Below are 17,230 nucleotides of genomic sequence, written 5' to 3'. Positions count from 1 at the left end.
GTATTCATCGGCTGGAATTTGGTTTTATACTTTTATCAACAATGTAATATTCTAAACGATTGGATACTTAAGTGTGAAGTAAAACTTAATTGCAGGTAGACTATAGAGAACATTTAGGGGTGTTCAAATCCGGGTTTTCGGTATCCGAAAATACGGGTACCCAGAGTTTCGGGTAGTTGGTAATTAGTCCCATGTCCCGTCCCGAATAATTCAGTTACCCGGATTTCTTTTTATTTTTTTTTTAAATAAAATTATACTTGTATTAATTTTATGTATTTATATGGCTGTAATTCACAGCAAAAAAGAAAAAAAAACCCACAAAAAAATGCAAAATTCACAGCAAAACCCTTAAAACCCAGAAATTTAAAAAGACGAAACAAGATTAAACAAGAAAAAATGCTTAAAATAGGGATTTAAAGCCTGTAAGGCTGTAATATTGAAAAAGTTCAGAAGTTTCATGTAAAATGCAAATTATGAATTGACACTGTACTTTGACCATCTAATTCAAAACAGATAAGATAATAGAATAGTTAAACATTTCCCATCAATAATCAACACTAAAAGTCCAACCCCTCTCTTCCCTTATTGCAAATCTGAACAATGTCAGCCTCCATACTTGACAGGAGAAGACAAGAAATGAGAGATGGAGAGGGTGACAATACTATGGCTAGGGGTGCCAATCCGAACATAAATTAGAACGCAATACCACGAATTCAACGAAATACACTACGGATTTAGTCCAATTACCACAATAATACTATCAATTAGATTACACAAATTCAAATCTACCACAAATTACCACGACAAATTACAACGAAATTAAAAAAATAACCCTAAATAAATTCGCGTGAGAACATAAATTACATGAGATTGAAGGCTTGAGTCGCTTGAACTCGTGTGAACTCGTTTGAACTGAGGATTGAGTCGCGTGAAGGAACTCAAGGAGCATTGAAGCAGATCCGTGAAGGAACTCAAGGCAGGAAGAGAGAGAGAGGCATGAAGCACTGAAGCAGGGAGCGAGAGAGGAAGAGCAAGAGAGGAAGAGAGAGAGAGAGAGAGTCAGAGAGGCGTTTGATGAGAGAGAGAGGCGTTTGATGAGGAACCCTAATTTGCAAACTGAATGTCTAAACTGAATGGGCTGGGCTTAGTTTGAGGGAGGGTTTTTTTTTTTTTTTAAATTTTAATTTATTATCAGGTAATCGGGTACCCGATAATTAAAAAATGAGGCCCACGTCCCGACCCGGATAACAGGTAATTTTTCCGGGTCGGGTACCCGACCCGAAAAAACAGTTTTTTTTTTTTTTTCCCAAATTTCCCATCAGGTATTTACCGTGTCATTGGGAAATTGGGACGGGACAATCGGGTCGGGTTTCTTTGAACACCCCTAGAGAACAATAACATGTCACTATATAGTTCATAGAATTTCATTTCATACAACATTCTTTTTAAGGGTACGATTTGGATTTAATTGATATGGGAAAAGTAATTGATGATGGCTTAGATTTTCTCGTAGATTTTAGTTTTTTGAATGAAACTTTAAAAATCAAATTTGTGATCTTTCCACCATTCATTACGTGAAACGTAATATTACTTCATCTCTGGTTTGAAATGGTCAATTTCGTGACTTAACCTTGTACCATGTCTTACAAGTCCTGATAGGCTGCACCTCTTCATCTTAGAATACTTATTGTTGATGCAAATCTTGCTCATTTTCTGAAGTTCCATCACTTCTCAAACACTGCACTCTCCTTCAATTTATGATGAACTCTACATCGAAAGAGGTAAAAGTAGAGCTTCCAGGGTTCATCCGAGTCTATAAAGATGGCTCAGTTGAGAGACTTTTTGGTTCACCACTAGGACCTCCCACCCTTGAAGACCCAGAAACCGGTGTCTCCTCAAAGGACGTCACAATCTCCAGTGACACAAATCTTTCAGCTAGGCTTTATCTGCCCAAATTTGCCTCAAACAACCACCCCATCCTAGTTTACTTTCACGGTGGTGGCTTCTGTGTTGAATCTGCTTTCTCCCTTCCCCACCAGCGTTACATGAACATCCTTGCCTTACAAGGCGGATTGGTAATTGTTTCAGTTGAGTATAGGCTTGCACCTGAGCACCCTCTTCCCACTGCCTATGAAGACTGTTGGACTGCCCTCAACTGGGTTGCCTCGCTTCAAGACCCGTGGTTAGCAAGCCATGGAAGTCTTGATGCACTCTTTATTGGGGGTGACAGTTCTGGAGCCAACATAGCCCACAACCTAGCCATGAGGGCAGGTACCGAGATTTTAGACAATGGGGTTAAGATCCTAGGAGCATTTATTTCGCATTCACACTTAATGGATGACCCAAGTTCGTCAAATTTTGATGTTCAGATGGGTTATAAAGTATGGAACTTCGTGTATCCTGATGCACCTGGTGGTTCAAATAGCCCCATGATTAATCCAATGGCTGACGGTGCTCCGAGCTTGGCGCAGCTTGGGTGCGCTAGGGTGCTTGTGCTAGTTGCTGAAAAGGAAGGGCAGAGGGATACTGAGATTAGATACTATAACGCTGTTAAAAACAGTGGCTTTCAAGGGAGTGTGGAGTTGTTTGAGACCAAAGGAGAAGGCCATTGCTTTCATATCTTTAACCCGGATTCGAATAATGCAAAGCTGCTGTTCCAACGCCTTACTTCTTTCCTTCACAAGTGATCATTGTAGATGATGAGGATTTGAGTAGCTTTAGTCAAGACTCGAAGTCAATAATCGATATCATGGTTTGAGTTCAAAGAGTTGTACTATGGGATAGGTGTGTTCATATGCTATATTGGCTATGCTATAGTTCTTTGATGCTTTTATTGTTATTATTGTGATTTTGATGTGGTTATTTTGTTGCAATGCTTGGCACGGGAGAAAGCTACTAAAATAAGACATGTATTCTAATGTTTCACCAAGAAATCCTACATGGTTTTACTTTAAGGATTGGAGCTTATGAGGCAGAAAGGATTGGATTTAGGTGTTTGTTTTCCTAGGTGATTTAAATATTTTCATTAGGTTATACATAAAGGGGTTTGAATATATAAGTTTGATTTTGAGATTAATAAGGCTTAAAGTTTGTGATAAATCTTTTGGGAGTATGTATGATGGTTATTTGCTCAACCTAACACATCTAGTTTGTTGATTGTTTGATGTGTTTTTATATAAGAATATTTACATATTTTGTGAAACTTGATTATTCATACAAAATCATATCTCAAATTATAATTATATTACTAAAGAATCTTTTAAACTATTTCTAATTTAGTTATATCTTTAATTACTTTACTTTCATTACAGACCTTGTATTGCACAATGACATTTCTTAATTATATTTGCTTATTTGCTCATTTGGGAGCTTTAAAGATCAGTGAAAATTAGGAGTGTGGAATTATATGACGTGAGAAAAACCCAAATACATAGAAAAACTTTTGTATACACCCGGCTTACACTAATAAGGGTAACTTTTAGTTAATTTTAGGGTAACTTTTTGCCTTTTTTGGGGTAACTTTTTGCCTTTTTTTGGGTAAAATTGATTTTTAGTCATTTAAATGTGATTCTTTGCTAATAAAGCGTAGATGATTTTTATTTGTATTGGGTTACCTTTATACATATTGGGGTAACTGTTATTCATTTCAGGATAACTTTTGATCACTTTAGGCTATTTTTATGATGGATGTACAATAATTATTGTACACCCGATTTTTTTTTAAGTTTGTGAAATATATAAGGGATACACAGATTATATCTAGAGGATTAGCATGTGGTTGAATGTAAATAAGGTGTAGTGGTACGAGCGAGAACAAAAATAAAATGATGTTGAGCAAAATGTCGCAAGAAACACGCTTCCTAAAGCCCAAACAAGTAACGATTTCAGGTAAGGGGAGAAAAACTGAAAAAGTTTTTTTTTTTTTTTTTTTTTTTTTTTTTTTTTAAACGAAAAGTAATAATATCATTAAATAATAGCCATACGATAATATAATGTAGAAAATTATAAAAGTAACTACAGTGTGGTAAATTGCCAAATTGGTGATGGATGTGTTGGACCATTTAAAGTTTCGAAAGTGTATTATTGAAGCATAAAACATTAAGATTTGACGTTTAATCACACAGTATTGATTGACACTATCGAGATTTACAAAACACAACATCTAGATGCAGAAGTCAGATGCCCAGATGAAGATAGTGTGGTGAATTAGTGATGGATGTGTTAGACCGCTCGAGTGTGCAGCAAAAAACATTAAGATTTGACGAGCAACAAAAAGCTTTCAACTATCAATCATACGGTGTATAAAATCAGCACTATCAAGATTTACAAAGGACACAATACAGCATCTAGACACAGAAGCCATTTACCAAACATGTATCGAGAATTCAGCAAATCAGCTGATTCAGGAGTTTCAAGATCAGGCTTCCCAGTTTGCTACAACAATTACCCAAGTAAAAGGGAACATCTGATTCTAATGTAATTTGCATCAAGAACCTTCTCCACTTTCTTCCTCAGGATCAGAAGGTACTTCATACCTTGGTTGATTGTACTTCTCGCGAAGTTGCTTGATTGGGATGAAATTTCCAGTTGTGTCAGTTCCATAAAATAAAAATGAAACATAAGGGTGATCAAACCTTCCCTGCACAAAAATGGAAATTCTTTTATATACATTTCTTAGTGTATATGCTAATTATTTAGGGTCTTTTCCAATTCCAGGCTAAATGACTACTTACCAAGTCCGGCTTTTCTGGCGCTAATAGATTCTCTTCAGAAACTGAGACCAGTAGATTAACATGCATCACAAGGAAGCACACAGTTAACAAAACATCTCTCTATGCTTTTACTTCCTCCGTTTTTTTTTACTTGCAACACAGCCTAACACACACTTCTAGGAGGTGATTAGAGAATGTAGGCAAATGGCTTTATGAAAATAAAAATTAAAAATTAAAAAAAAAGTTTCCACTGAGAATAGAAAGGGTTAGGTACTATGTGTATAAATTATTGTGATTAATTTGTCCGTCATCATCTGATTTCTTGCTCAAAATGCATGCCATGAGGTTATATTGCAAATAAAAGAAAATGGGGAAGTAATACAAGAGAGATCCTCTAAAATACTAACCCAAGAAAGGTTAGAGAAGAATTGGATATGAGAAAAAAAAAAGTCCAGCATACTAAGTTATAGGAAGTATTACCATATGCCACAAGAAGGTCTGGATCTTCATGAACATCTACCAAGACCTGAAATGCAATAAAGAAGTGATTGAGACAAGTAATACTAGGCAATCCTACACCAACAACTACTCTATTCCAAAATAACAATTCTTCAGCATATAGTCTGTAGCGGCTGAGGTCATCAGAAATTCAGAAGTAAATGATGAAAAAAGTCTACAAGTGAAGTATGGATGCCTACAGGACAAAGTTGCTAGAATAACATCAACAAAAATCTAAGAAATCCTAAATCCAAAGCTAAAGGCATTGGTAGTCTGGTATTAATAGGACGATAGAGTGGTTTTCCATCAAAAAAAAAGAGGTTGCCGCTAGAAGAGTAAAGTTGTTGCAGCAAAAGGAAGCTTCTTCCAACTTCCATGGGAATGGTAAGGAAGGTAGGAAAAAGAGATAAAGGAAATATCTTAACCTGATAGAAAGGCTGATTAGAACCATTGGACAAACTTGCAATATTCGCAGCTTCCATCCATCCACTTGATTCACAGCACACTGGATCCATGCCACAAATCACACCCCAGTACCCTGCATTATGCCTAAGTATTTCAGTAACTGGGATAGTTAGAAAATCAATCACATGTGCAACTTGCCCCTAACTAAGCATTTGCCGACTAAAAGATGAGAATAAACTATTGTTTAAGGATGAAGAATACTTAATAGACAAAAGGCATTTAAACTATTGCATTATCCTACTATATAAGTCTAGGGAGAGCGGCTACAAAAAAGTCCAGGAGTAAAGAAAACTAACAGAACATATGAGAAGCATCAAAATTTTACAAGCATATTACATGTAACATGTCTACATTGTAAACTACCTCTTAACTGGGGGGGTGGGGGGGTTGGAGAGGGAGGGTCACAAGGATGCCAACTTCCAAACCCCATTACTCGTTCCTGAACGAGATTAAAAACATAAATAATTTGATCCTTGAATGTCATGTCCTCATAATAAGGGACAAGGATGAATACTGAAGCTACTACACAGCAACAAATTTGACAGTATCTTGGACCTAAACCCCTAATACAAGATCACAAATTAAGCAAAAATACATGTCATCTGAAAAGATGAAATAACACAAAAACTACGAGCTGAGTTCAATTCACACACCAAATATCTTATGTCTCACTTTCTGTCCTAAGCGGAATGCATACTGAACATTCTCATAAGCCAAAGCATTTGCTGATGCAGCTAGAGACTCTGCCTCTAATTTGGAAATTTCATCACGTAACTCAGCAGCCATGGCATAGTTCTCATTGTCAATTGCGTTCTGTAGTTCAGCACTGTGGGAAGAAAGAAGTTTTGAAATTAAAAGCAAAAATAATTGAAAACCCAATAGAAGATAAAAAAAGGACTCACCGCAATCTCAGTAGACGAATGCCTTGATCCTGAGCGTCAACTTTTGAGGTTGAACCCTTCTTTGTATTCTGCTGCTTGATAACTTCTTCTTCAACCTACCAGAAAATGAGGTACTAAATATGAAAATTCTTCACCATGGAAATTCCAAAACATGAATCCAAAGAAGAAAACCAAGCTATAGACTTAAGAACTGATGTTTGTAGAAATAAAAATCTTCAGTTCACTCCCTCCTATTAAGGGCCACTATACCACCTTTTGCCAGATTAATATAGGAAATTTTTTTCCATTAGTTAATCTGTTCTGTCCCTTTACATCTAATTGAAAACAAACATTTAAATTTATAAAAAATACAAATGCATCAAAAACCTAATATGGATTTACTTAGACCAAACCAGAAGAGAAGCTTGCAATACACAAAAATACCAAAAGAATCATATATACAATATGCAGCAGAATATGAACAATCACACCTCAGTTAGCCTGGTTCTCAACTGTTGAGCAATATCGTACTGCTCCAAGTTCAGAGCGTACTGAAAAGAAAAAAATCATAAACACAGTTATAAAATGAGCATTCTCTTCTACAGGACACATAATGTCAATTTCACTTACAATTTCAAAAGATAATAGGCCTCACCTAAATGCCAACAGAACTAGAATAATATGCAAGAGACAACAAAGGAGCGTATCGATCAGCAAATTGCAAATTGATCTCATGAAGGGAAATAAATTTGAACTTAGTACATCCCTCAAAATTATACAATTCAGATCACCAATAGGGAGATGGATATTGACCACCCAAAATCCAGCCACCCAAGATCTCTCCTATGTTGGACTCTATAGTCTATACTAGTTGCCTTGGCTACAGTTTCTTATATTTCTCATGTGGATGGATTAGCAGATATGATGTATGACTTTACACATGGAAAATTCCCCACCTATCAAATAACAAAGTGGGGGAAAATCCGAAAATTCGATTGAAGAGTAATTGAATGAGGCCTACTGAAAATCCAGCTTTCAGATGCCAGGTATCATAACTCACTACAACATCAATTATTACTATAAGGTTACCCATGATGCAGGATGTGGATGACTCCCATATTCCAATTCTAAAGACAGTAGATAATAGTATAAAGACAGTAGATAATAGTATAAAGTAGAACAGTGGATGAGAACAATATTAAACATCCTCACTAAAAAGGTTGGCAGTCAGTTAGCATAGGAATATTAAAGTAGAACAGTGGATGAGAACAATATTAAACATCCTCATAAACATAGGAATCAGAATACAAATTTCTTGCTAGTTTATATTCTTCTCTGTTCATTTGGAGGGACATATTCAGCTTGGCAGTCAGTTAGAATGTGATAATTAGCACATAATCTGCAAGCAACTATGATTCAAGCAGTGTTCAACTCCATTAAAGACAAAGCACCAATGCATCAAAAAAATGCAGATAGCACTTCTAGGATAAGAGGCAATTCAAGATTACATCTCCATTCTTTTGCAAAGGTGCTTCCAGAGAAAACTACATATGCAAAAAGCTACATATTTAGATAATGCAATACCCATTAGAAAGGCAAAATTAGATTGGCAGCCAGTTATTAAGCAACACACTGTCATATAAAGATCATTCATTTGCGGAACAAATGATGTACAAAATGAATATGAAATATATGAGTAGAACACAATATCCAGTGAAGCACTGAAGAGTGAACAATCAGCCCCTAAAGTCAACGTAGTCAAGGAGACCAAAAAAAAAATTTGGCACACAAATAAATTACAAGCAAAGGTTACAAACCTGGACCCGGGTTGCCAAGTCCAGCTGGAAAAAGAAAATCAATATATCTTCATTGGCCTTCTCACTATGTTCGATGCTTGCATCCAATCGTTTATCACCCCCACCCCCTTTGAAAAGCCATCCTGCTTCAACCCTCCTGCCTCTTTGTCCTGTGATATAGGATTGTCCTTTGATAAATACATTCTGTACACCACAATTCCAGAGGCAATGTCTTTCAGCCTTATTCAGTAACTGAAATTTCTTCACTGTCCTTAATAGAAGAGTTGATCTATATAGTCCAGTGCTTCCAGGATTCGCCAATGTACTCGTTGACATTCCTTGCACCATTTGTCCAAAGTAAAGATCCTTTCACCTTTAGAACAATCTTGCCTCCACTTCTTAATCTGAAATTACAAATATGCTGCCGCAGCCAAAATAATTGCCGCTTCAATATTGAGTCCCTGACTACCCAAATGTAGCATACAAATATAAATTTAACCCACAGCAGCACAAATTATTTCATTCAAAAGTCAATCTAAACCCGGTTAGAGACATCTTCAATTCTTGTTGATTACCTAATTTCTCTCTATATTAAGACATGGTCAACCACAGGTATTGAGAGACCTAGGTTGTACATTATATCCAAAAACTTAGGCTGTAATGTTGCATACATACAAGAGCAATCTCCCATTCTCCTTAACCTATGAAAAGTAAATAGCAGCTCTAGCCACCATTTTCGGCTAGGAACCTAGCATCAACAATATCAATACATGAACTGATTAAACCCATACCAATCTATCCAGTCATTCAAAAGACAAAAAAAAAAAAAAAAAAAAAAAAAAAAAAAAAAAAAAGACTTTGTACAAAATATTCCTTTTCAGTCTTTCTCAAATCCTCTGCTCAACATTTCCAAAAAATAAAAAATGAAATTCACAAGCAACAAATTTCCTACTCCTTTTAAGTTTTCAAATGCCCCATATTGGCTTTTGCACAATTCACATACAACACAACTATTTGACCAATGTTTGTGTTATATACATGATTAAATATATGTGTAATTGTTATAATCATCTCAATGTGTATTTTCTGAACATCAACTTTTTGTAATCTAAACTTATTGATAATATACATTATTAGTCAAAGTTTCGCATTGGCAAATGTGTTGATCAAATTGGGGCACTTAAAAAACCATAGAGGGAGTATAATGTACTCTTTCTGATAAGCGGAGATGTCTCTCCTCCAAGTCTAAGCCTGGGCATGAGGGGCGGCCACCCTCAGCCCATAGAAAAAAGGTCCATTTTCATATGCATCCGAAGGATTATAAACAAAATTCTGCAAGACATTAACAACCTAATGTCCTAATTTGACTGAATCATCAAATAAGGCTTGAATAATGGCATAAAGTTCTTCTCGCATTAGTAGAGTGCAAATAGTAAGATTCTAGCAACAAAATTGCTCGTTATAATCTTGCATAACTCCAGTAATTGTATAACCAATAATTCGATAATCAACCTATGATGAACCCTAAATTGACTGTACTGACGATTAAATTGACGGTAGTGTAAAACTAAAACCTTGATTGTAAAATGATAATCGATAATTGAAAAAAGAAAGTCAAAAATATTATACCTCCGAAGCTGATTCAATGGAGGAGAGAAAGGTCAGAAGCTACTTCAATGGAGGACTTTAAGTACGCTAAACTCCGAAGAGGATAAAACATGAGAACAATGGCGGAAAATTAATGACACGTAACTGTCACGGCACGAACAAACCTCACTCGGATAAGTTGGATTAATATCAATATTACTAGTAGAATTTCTCGCTCTTTAATACTACCTCCGTTTTATACTAGTATTATTTATAACAATTTGACATAAATTAGAGAGAAAAAATATCTAATCATTGCAAATAAATGAAACGGAGGCAGAGTAGAGTTTTTTTTTTTTTTTTTTTTTTTTTTTTTTTTAAGAGCTACGGAGTATAAGGGTGGAGCGAGAATCAATTCAAAGATCCTATTGAAATTGGGCGGGAGGGAAACTCTAACCATTTGAATTATCCCTCACTCTCACTCTCTAATAACCTGAGTCATCAATGATAATTTTATCAAACTATGTTTAAATCCCTCTGTCCCCTTTTATATGTACCATGTGTCTACTTTATGTGAAAGTCTTATGAGTCGTATAGTGCAAACATAAAAGAAACAAAGTGGGTATAATTTAATTGCACAAAATAAAAATGGAATAATTTTAATACAAATAAAGAATTTTGCATTTGTTGCCTTGTTGGTAACTTGGTACAGAGTAAGGGTGAGCACAAATTCCAGATATTCGAAATTGGAATTGGTTAAGAACCCACGGATCCAAATCGGAAATAAAAGCAGGTGGTTTCAATAATCAATAATAAATTAACCATCGAGTACTATTTTAGTATTTCATCCATTCTAATTTAACCATCATAGAAAGGTTTGCACATACACAAGTTTAGGTGATAAAATGTTTGCATGTTTATTAAAAAATTCTTTAGAATCACTTACGCAGTTACCGCACAAGTCTTAGTAATGCAACTGCATGCTTGGCCTAATCTCAAATCTATTCTACGCCTTCATCATTGCTTATGAGTTCAAGCTAATGGACAAGTGAAAACAGTCACTTAAGTTCAAGTTAAGCTCATTTTAAGCTTATTTAACTAAGCTCCTATTTTTGTAACGACCTATTAACTATCACAGGTTAAACCGTAGAGGTGATAATGCACGATTTAAAATCTAGCTAAAGGATATCGTAATTTTGAAGATGTTGCACGATACTGACACGATACAATAGAGACGACCCATCAAATACCAGTTCTAATGGCCAGACGGAATTATCTTTTTCATCGGGTCCACTTGTGCACATGGGCACCTCTTATTGGCTCTCAAGCATAGATTGTATCTTCTGATGGGTGTAGAGTTGTAGACAGAAGACAGTTGCTAAGAAAATAAAAACAGTCACGCAAAAAGACATGAACTACTTACAATTATCCGAGCAAATAAACCATTGGAATATTCCTATTTACGTAATTTCATACAAATTGAAGGCCTTCATTGCAATAAACATAATTTTCTATAGCCAGACGAACACAAAATAAAATTCGTGGATGCAGTGAATTATAGATAAATATAGTTGGACTCACCTAGCAAAACTCCCTTACTTATCTTACTAATATATAGCATAACAATATATACTCTTCCCATTATATATAGAAATTCATTATTGTTAAGTTGTAACTAGTACAGTTATATTAGTGTTGTAACAAGTTGGATTTGGTTTGATATTTATTTGCAAAAAAGATGGCATTGTCGTCGGCCAACGGACATGTTTCGTTGTCAATGGCCGGAAGCGTGGCGTCGAGTAAGAGGGACTGGAGAGAGGTGAAGTTTTGCAATGGGGAATTGATGGGGCTGAAATTGAAGAATAATTCATCCAAACAAACTCTCCAAGCTAACAAGAAGGCGGTTCGGAGGCGTGTGTGCATGTCTCTTGCTACTGATGTTGCTTCTGTAGCTAAGGTGCACTACTAAGAACTAATAACTCTACTACTAGGAATAATTTGTTTATCTGTTTTAGCAAAAGTAAACCACTTGAAGAACTATGTTAATTTGATTTCCATTGTATTGTATCCCATGTTCCCATGTTAGCCATGTATTCATATATTAGCATTGTTTTATTTAAAACTAAATAATTATGAAGTATTAATTGAATAATGATATATGCAACCTTCTATATAAAATAGTTTTTTTTTTTGAAAAAAAAGACATTAATTACACCGATCTATTTGTGTTTTTGTCATAAATTCTCGCGTTTATATTATATATCTAGTATAAATACATATAATGCTTCATTATTGATTAAAGGTACTCGTAATTTATATGGAGGGCCATGTTCTCTTAATTTATATATAGAATGTAAAGTTCTTTTGCTAATTTTGATTTATTTTTACAGATTTAAACTTATTTTACTAATTCACTATTATATTCTTATTCTTTAAACTTAATGATTTTTACTGATTATTACTAATTCACTATTATATTCTTATTCTTTGAACTTAATGATTTTTACTGAATAAAACTTGTTTTTTCGAAACTACTTAACCTTTATAATGTTTTTTCTTTAAGGCGAAGAGATCATGGCAAACATTGAGTAGTACAAATTGCACTTGATCATTGCCAAACCTGAAAATATTTTGGTCACTAGGCCAAAATACTTTGCATGAATTGATAGCATAGGTTTTGTGATTTTGTTAGTCAGTTTTTTTTTAGAGTGCAAACGAATGGGTTAGCATTGTTGTAAGATATGTAATCCTTGTGATATCATGTCTTATCAGGATTAGAAAATTCTGAATGATTTCAAGATAAAGGATATAATACTGTTACTTTTCAGTTGATATGGGTTTACCCTGATAATCAAATCTGAAATACAGCTTAGGGACGTTGAACAGGAGAAAACAAGCGCAAAAACTGTAGCAGCGATAATATTGGGAGGGGGTGCAGGCACTCGTCTTTTTCCATTGACAAAGCGTCGTGCAAAACCAGCAGTGAGTAAATATTCCCTTACCTTCTTCTCTTAACTTCAACAGAAAAGCTGAAACTCAAAATCGACAGGTTCCCATAGGAGGAGCATACCGGCTGATAGATGTACCAATGAGTAACTGCATAAACAGCGGCATCAACAAAATCTATATTCTGACACAATTCAACTCTGCCTCTCTCAACAGGCACCTTGCTCGAGCTTACAACTTTGGCAGCAGTGGCAACTTTGGAGATGGCTATGTTGAGGTTCTTTACCACCACCTGGCATAATACTTGTCTATTACAAAAAAAAATATGTATGCGCCACTCAAAACAAGATAATACATTTTGTTTAAGGAGAATAGATTCATTCCCTTGCACATACCAAACACAAAGAGCCAAAAGATCATTAATACAGCTTTAACATTGTGGCTATTTCAATATCAAACACAGTTTCTGTAAAGCAACTCAAGCTACAAATAAAATTACTTCAAATTGAGTTGCATCATTCATTCTAATAGATTATGTATCTCACTCTATAGAGAAACCATAAACAACCTTATAATATTAGGGAGCATTTTAATCATCTAATTTTCATTTATTTGAACTTTTTAATAGTTATTTGAACTTATTTTATACAAGTAGTAAATTAAACTTGAGTTTCCCTTATCCAAATATATGTTCCCTGAAATAAGTGGGAAAAAAGGGAACAAAACAGTCTTAGCCCTTCTGTCCTAGATCAAATTAGATCAAAAGAGAAAGCAATCAAAGGGAACAATAATGTGGAAACCTGACTACATGGTAGATGAATTTTCTTTTCTTCAGGTTCTTGCTGCCACACAAACTCCAGGTGATGCAGGCAAAAAATGGTTCCAGGGTACTGCTGATGCTGTAAGGCAGTTTGGCTGGCTTTTTGAGGTACATATCTTCCTCCTATTAGTAAATTGAGTTGAGACCTACATATGAAAATAGCACATTGAATTTACACGCATAAAACAGGATCAAAGGAGTAAGGAAATTGAGGATGTTCTGATTCTTTCTGGAGACCACTTGTACAGAATGGATTACATGGACTTCCTCCAGGCAAGTAACTCTTTACTCTGCTATCCTCCCACTTTTATAAATCACTCTTCTATCAAATAGAGATTGCTTCAATTGCTACTTCCAAGAATACATATTCCTGTAAAATACAAAAAATGATACATATGTCCAATTACAGAACCATCGCCAAAGTGGGGCTGATATCAGTATTTCTTGCCTGCCAATGGATGACAGGTATCTTTTTCTGGGATCAAAAAGTAAAGAAGTTCAGCACATTTACTTTCCACATTTAGCACATGCATAATCTAAAAAAACAAAGCAGAACAGAAACCTAAAAATTCACTCATTGCAGATTATATATAACTGATTCTGTATTTCTGTGTAGCCGTGCCTCAGATTTTGGTTTAATGAAGATTGATGACAAGGGGAAAGTTTTGTCCTTCAGTGAGAAACCTAAAGGAGAAGATTTGAAAGCTATGGTAGCACTTGTAACTCAAACAGTAGCATCTGATTCTTAAGTAGATAAAATAAGGATATGAGCTAATAACATTTATATGTTTCAGGCAGTTGACACAACTGTTCTAGGACTATCAAAAGAAGAAGCTCAGATTAAACCCTATATTGCATCTATGGGTGTATACATATTCAAAAAAGAAATACTTCTTAACCTATTAAGGTAAAATTTACAGCTCCCTTTCCAAGCTTCTAAGCTTATATATGTTTTGAAGATAGGAATACAGTTGAGTACAAGCTTAGGGGGCGAGACTGAGCATTGTGGCTTTTTTTGGTAACTCAGATGGCGATTCCCAACTGCAAATGACTTTGGATCAGAAATTATTCCAGCTTCTGCTCGAGAATACTACACCAAGGTACAATATCAAGCTCTAGAAACAAAACAATAAGAAGTATACCATAATTTACCTAAAGAAGCAACAACATGCAATTTTGACAAATAATTTAAACACATTAAGCAAAAGCTAATCCAACTATAGTATCTGATGCTTTGGCTACAGCTTAAATTGCTCAAAATCAAGTCTGCCTCAGCTTTAATGCTCATATAGATATATGTATGCAGGCTTACCTTTTTAACGACTATTGGGAAGATATTGGAACAATCAGATCCTTCTTTGAGGCAAATCTTGCCTTGACAGAACATGTAAGTGTTGATGTTGAGGTTCATGTATGATACCTGTACTGGCTTTATAAAAAGATAATCAACTCCTCTTTATTTCTTTCTACATTTCAGCCTCCAAGATTTAGCTTCTATGATGCAGACAAACCAATGTACACATCAAGGAGAAATTTGCCTCCTAGCAAGATCGACAATAGCAAGGTAAATTGATTATCTATAACTCAGTTTACACTCACTCAGTTTACACTTACTAGGTGTTAAACATAGTAAACAAACAATTTCATATTTTTAATTAAAGAAAAAGGAAAGAAAGGCTTACCTCTATTTTGCTTCTTTAGGTTGTTGACTCGATCATATCCCATGGAAGCTTCTTGAACAATTGTTTCATAGAGCATAGTGTGGTTGGAATCCGATCTCGCGTCAACTCTAACGTCCACTTAAAGGTCAGTAATGGAGATCTACTTCTGCATGTACTCCATTTGCAATTTCTTGAGTACTAATAATAGAATATAGTTCACTGCAGCTATTTCTAAAAGTATAATGTCTGTAATGTCTGATTTTACTCCACTGTAAATATTTTAGCTTTCTCCTGCACCAAAGTGTATATAATATCCCCCTTTGCACGATTTTCCTAATTTACAGCACATGACTAACTCTGATCTTCACCAATCCATTTAGAATGAATACACTTTCCAGGAGATAGTGAAGTAGACAGGATGTAGGAATTTAAGAGTCCATTCCAAGCAATGTTATTTCATACTATTATTGTCATAAACATCAGTTATAAATCCTTTTTAGATGATACTTCAAAGTTCAAATCAAATAAACATATTTAAGAACTGATGTCTCTCAGATAATATGTTAGCCATTAGTGCCACAGAAATGGCTTTGTAAAATGTACATGACTATTAGATGATTGTTAGACTCAGAACTCTGAAACCCCTCACCCCACATGATGCAGGATACAGTAATGCTTGGTGCTGATTACTATGAAACAGACGCTGAAATTACATCACAGTTAGCTGCGGGAGCTGTTCCCATTGGAATAGGGGAAAACACAAAAATCAAGTACAAGACCTCCTCTCATTTGTGTTTCCTCTCAATAATCATCAAAAAAAAAAGGTGTACTCATTCTTTCTCACGCTATTTCATACAATATTTTTCAGGGATTGCATCATCGACAAGAATGCTAGGATTGGAAAAAATGTTATAATTTCAAATACAGAGGTAGAATCACCTCACCTTCTCTTTCATTCCACCAGTTCTGTAAATTCCATATTAGTAATCACCAATGACAATAGTTGCAACAAGGAAAACTGATATTCCCCCCCCCCCCCCCCACCCCCCTTCTTTTGTTGTACTGTATGTAAATAATGTAGGGGCGTAGTTAATAGTCAGACAAAAATTAAAGAAAAGCCAAAATGTCTTTTTTTTCATTCTCCTTCCCCATATGTGTAGCCTAATAAGATAAGAATTACAAGATACTTCCTTTGTTTCCCTAATGGGCAAAAGTGAATTCAATTTCAGTCCAGAATTTTGTGGAAAGGATGGTTAAGCTTCATTAACATTCTCAAGAAGAAAAAAACGCAAATTTATTCTTATCAGCATTTTTGGCAGGATATTTATTCTACACTAAATATATAATATACATCTGATTTTACAATCCTCCTTTTTTACAGGGGGTACAAGAGGCAGACAGAACATCTGAAGGGTTCTATATTCGTTCTGGCATCACCGTCATATTTAAGAACTCAATCATCAAAGATGGGGTTGTAATATAACAAATAATAACCCGCCAATCCCTTCTTCCAGGAAGAGTTATGAAGATGAAGACCCAGAAATTATGTTAAAGACCATGGAGCATCAGAGGAGATTTTTTTTTTTTTGTCTGCATGCTGAGTAATGTCATGGATACTTCAGTAGCAAGTGAAAAGGCTACATTGTTCGCCAACTGTCAAATTTTCCAATGGGAAGAAAACAAAAGGCCAAAACTGTTCTTTATATGTCATTGCTTAGTCAAAGAAGAGTACATACAACTCAATAGACTTCTAGTAGGTAGAAAGTATGAAAGTTACAACCATTTTCAACTCTCCAAAAACAAGTTATTTATCCTTTCTTCTTCTGATTTATCCTTTAAACTAAGAAAATATCTATACATGCAA

General features: G+C 35.1%; 2 protein-coding genes and 1 pseudogene across 5 annotated transcripts; 2 read left to right on the top strand and 1 right to left on the bottom strand.

The window, feature by feature from the left end:
• Positions 1 to 1,759: 1,759 nt before the first annotated feature.
• On the top strand, positions 1,760 to 2,879 carry LOC145582031 (2-hydroxyisoflavanone dehydratase pseudogene; annotated as a pseudogene).
• A 1,398-nt stretch (positions 2,880 to 4,277) lies between these two features.
• On the bottom strand, positions 4,278 to 10,140 carry LOC145583032 (clp protease adapter protein ClpF, chloroplastic-like). Of its 4 annotated transcripts, none has more exons than XM_081640139.1 (9): positions 9,982 to 10,140; positions 8,374 to 8,817; positions 7,048 to 7,107; positions 6,578 to 6,672; positions 6,329 to 6,501; positions 5,636 to 5,748; positions 5,193 to 5,238; positions 4,734 to 4,774; positions 4,278 to 4,639 (listed from the first exon to the last, which is right to left on the bottom strand). In XM_081640139.1, exons 2-9 carry the CDS (start codon positions 8,698 to 8,700, stop codon positions 4,487 to 4,489), a joined length of 1,008 nt encoding a protein of 335 aa, XP_081496265.1. In that variant the 5' UTR covers positions 8,701 to 8,817; positions 9,982 to 10,140; the 3' UTR covers positions 4,278 to 4,486. The 4 variants fall into 4 exon arrangements, with proteins under 4 accessions (XP_081496265.1, XP_081496264.1, XP_081496266.1 ...); XM_081640138.1 differs by having other exon boundaries at positions 8,374 to 8,773; XM_081640140.1 differs by having other exon boundaries at positions 8,374 to 8,813; positions 9,982 to 10,139.
• Positions 10,141 to 11,522: 1,382 nt separating this feature from the next.
• Positions 11,523 to 17,197, top strand: LOC145583030 (glucose-1-phosphate adenylyltransferase large subunit 3, chloroplastic/amyloplastic-like). Its single transcript, XM_081640135.1, has 15 exons — positions 11,523 to 11,896; positions 12,808 to 12,921; positions 12,989 to 13,162; positions 13,721 to 13,813; positions 13,895 to 13,978; positions 14,115 to 14,170; positions 14,322 to 14,415; positions 14,500 to 14,612; positions 14,733 to 14,805; positions 15,012 to 15,092; positions 15,183 to 15,269; positions 15,407 to 15,511; positions 16,030 to 16,136; positions 16,235 to 16,295; positions 16,748 to 17,197. Exons 1-15 carry the CDS (start codon positions 11,678 to 11,680, stop codon positions 16,847 to 16,849), a joined length of 1,563 nt encoding a protein of 520 aa, XP_081496261.1. The 5' UTR covers positions 11,523 to 11,677; the 3' UTR covers positions 16,850 to 17,197.
• The last annotated feature ends 33 nt before the right edge of the window (positions 17,198 to 17,230 follow it).

The sequence above is a fragment of the Chenopodium album genome, chromosome 15 (genome assembly GCF_948465745.1).
Source record: "Chenopodium album chromosome 15, dcCheAlbu1.1, whole genome shotgun sequence".
In the NCBI taxonomy this organism is placed as follows: domain Eukaryota; kingdom Viridiplantae; phylum Streptophyta; class Magnoliopsida; order Caryophyllales; family Amaranthaceae; genus Chenopodium; species Chenopodium album.
Note: the sequence above shows the minus strand (reverse complement) of the source record. Positions and strands in the feature narration are given on the sequence as shown.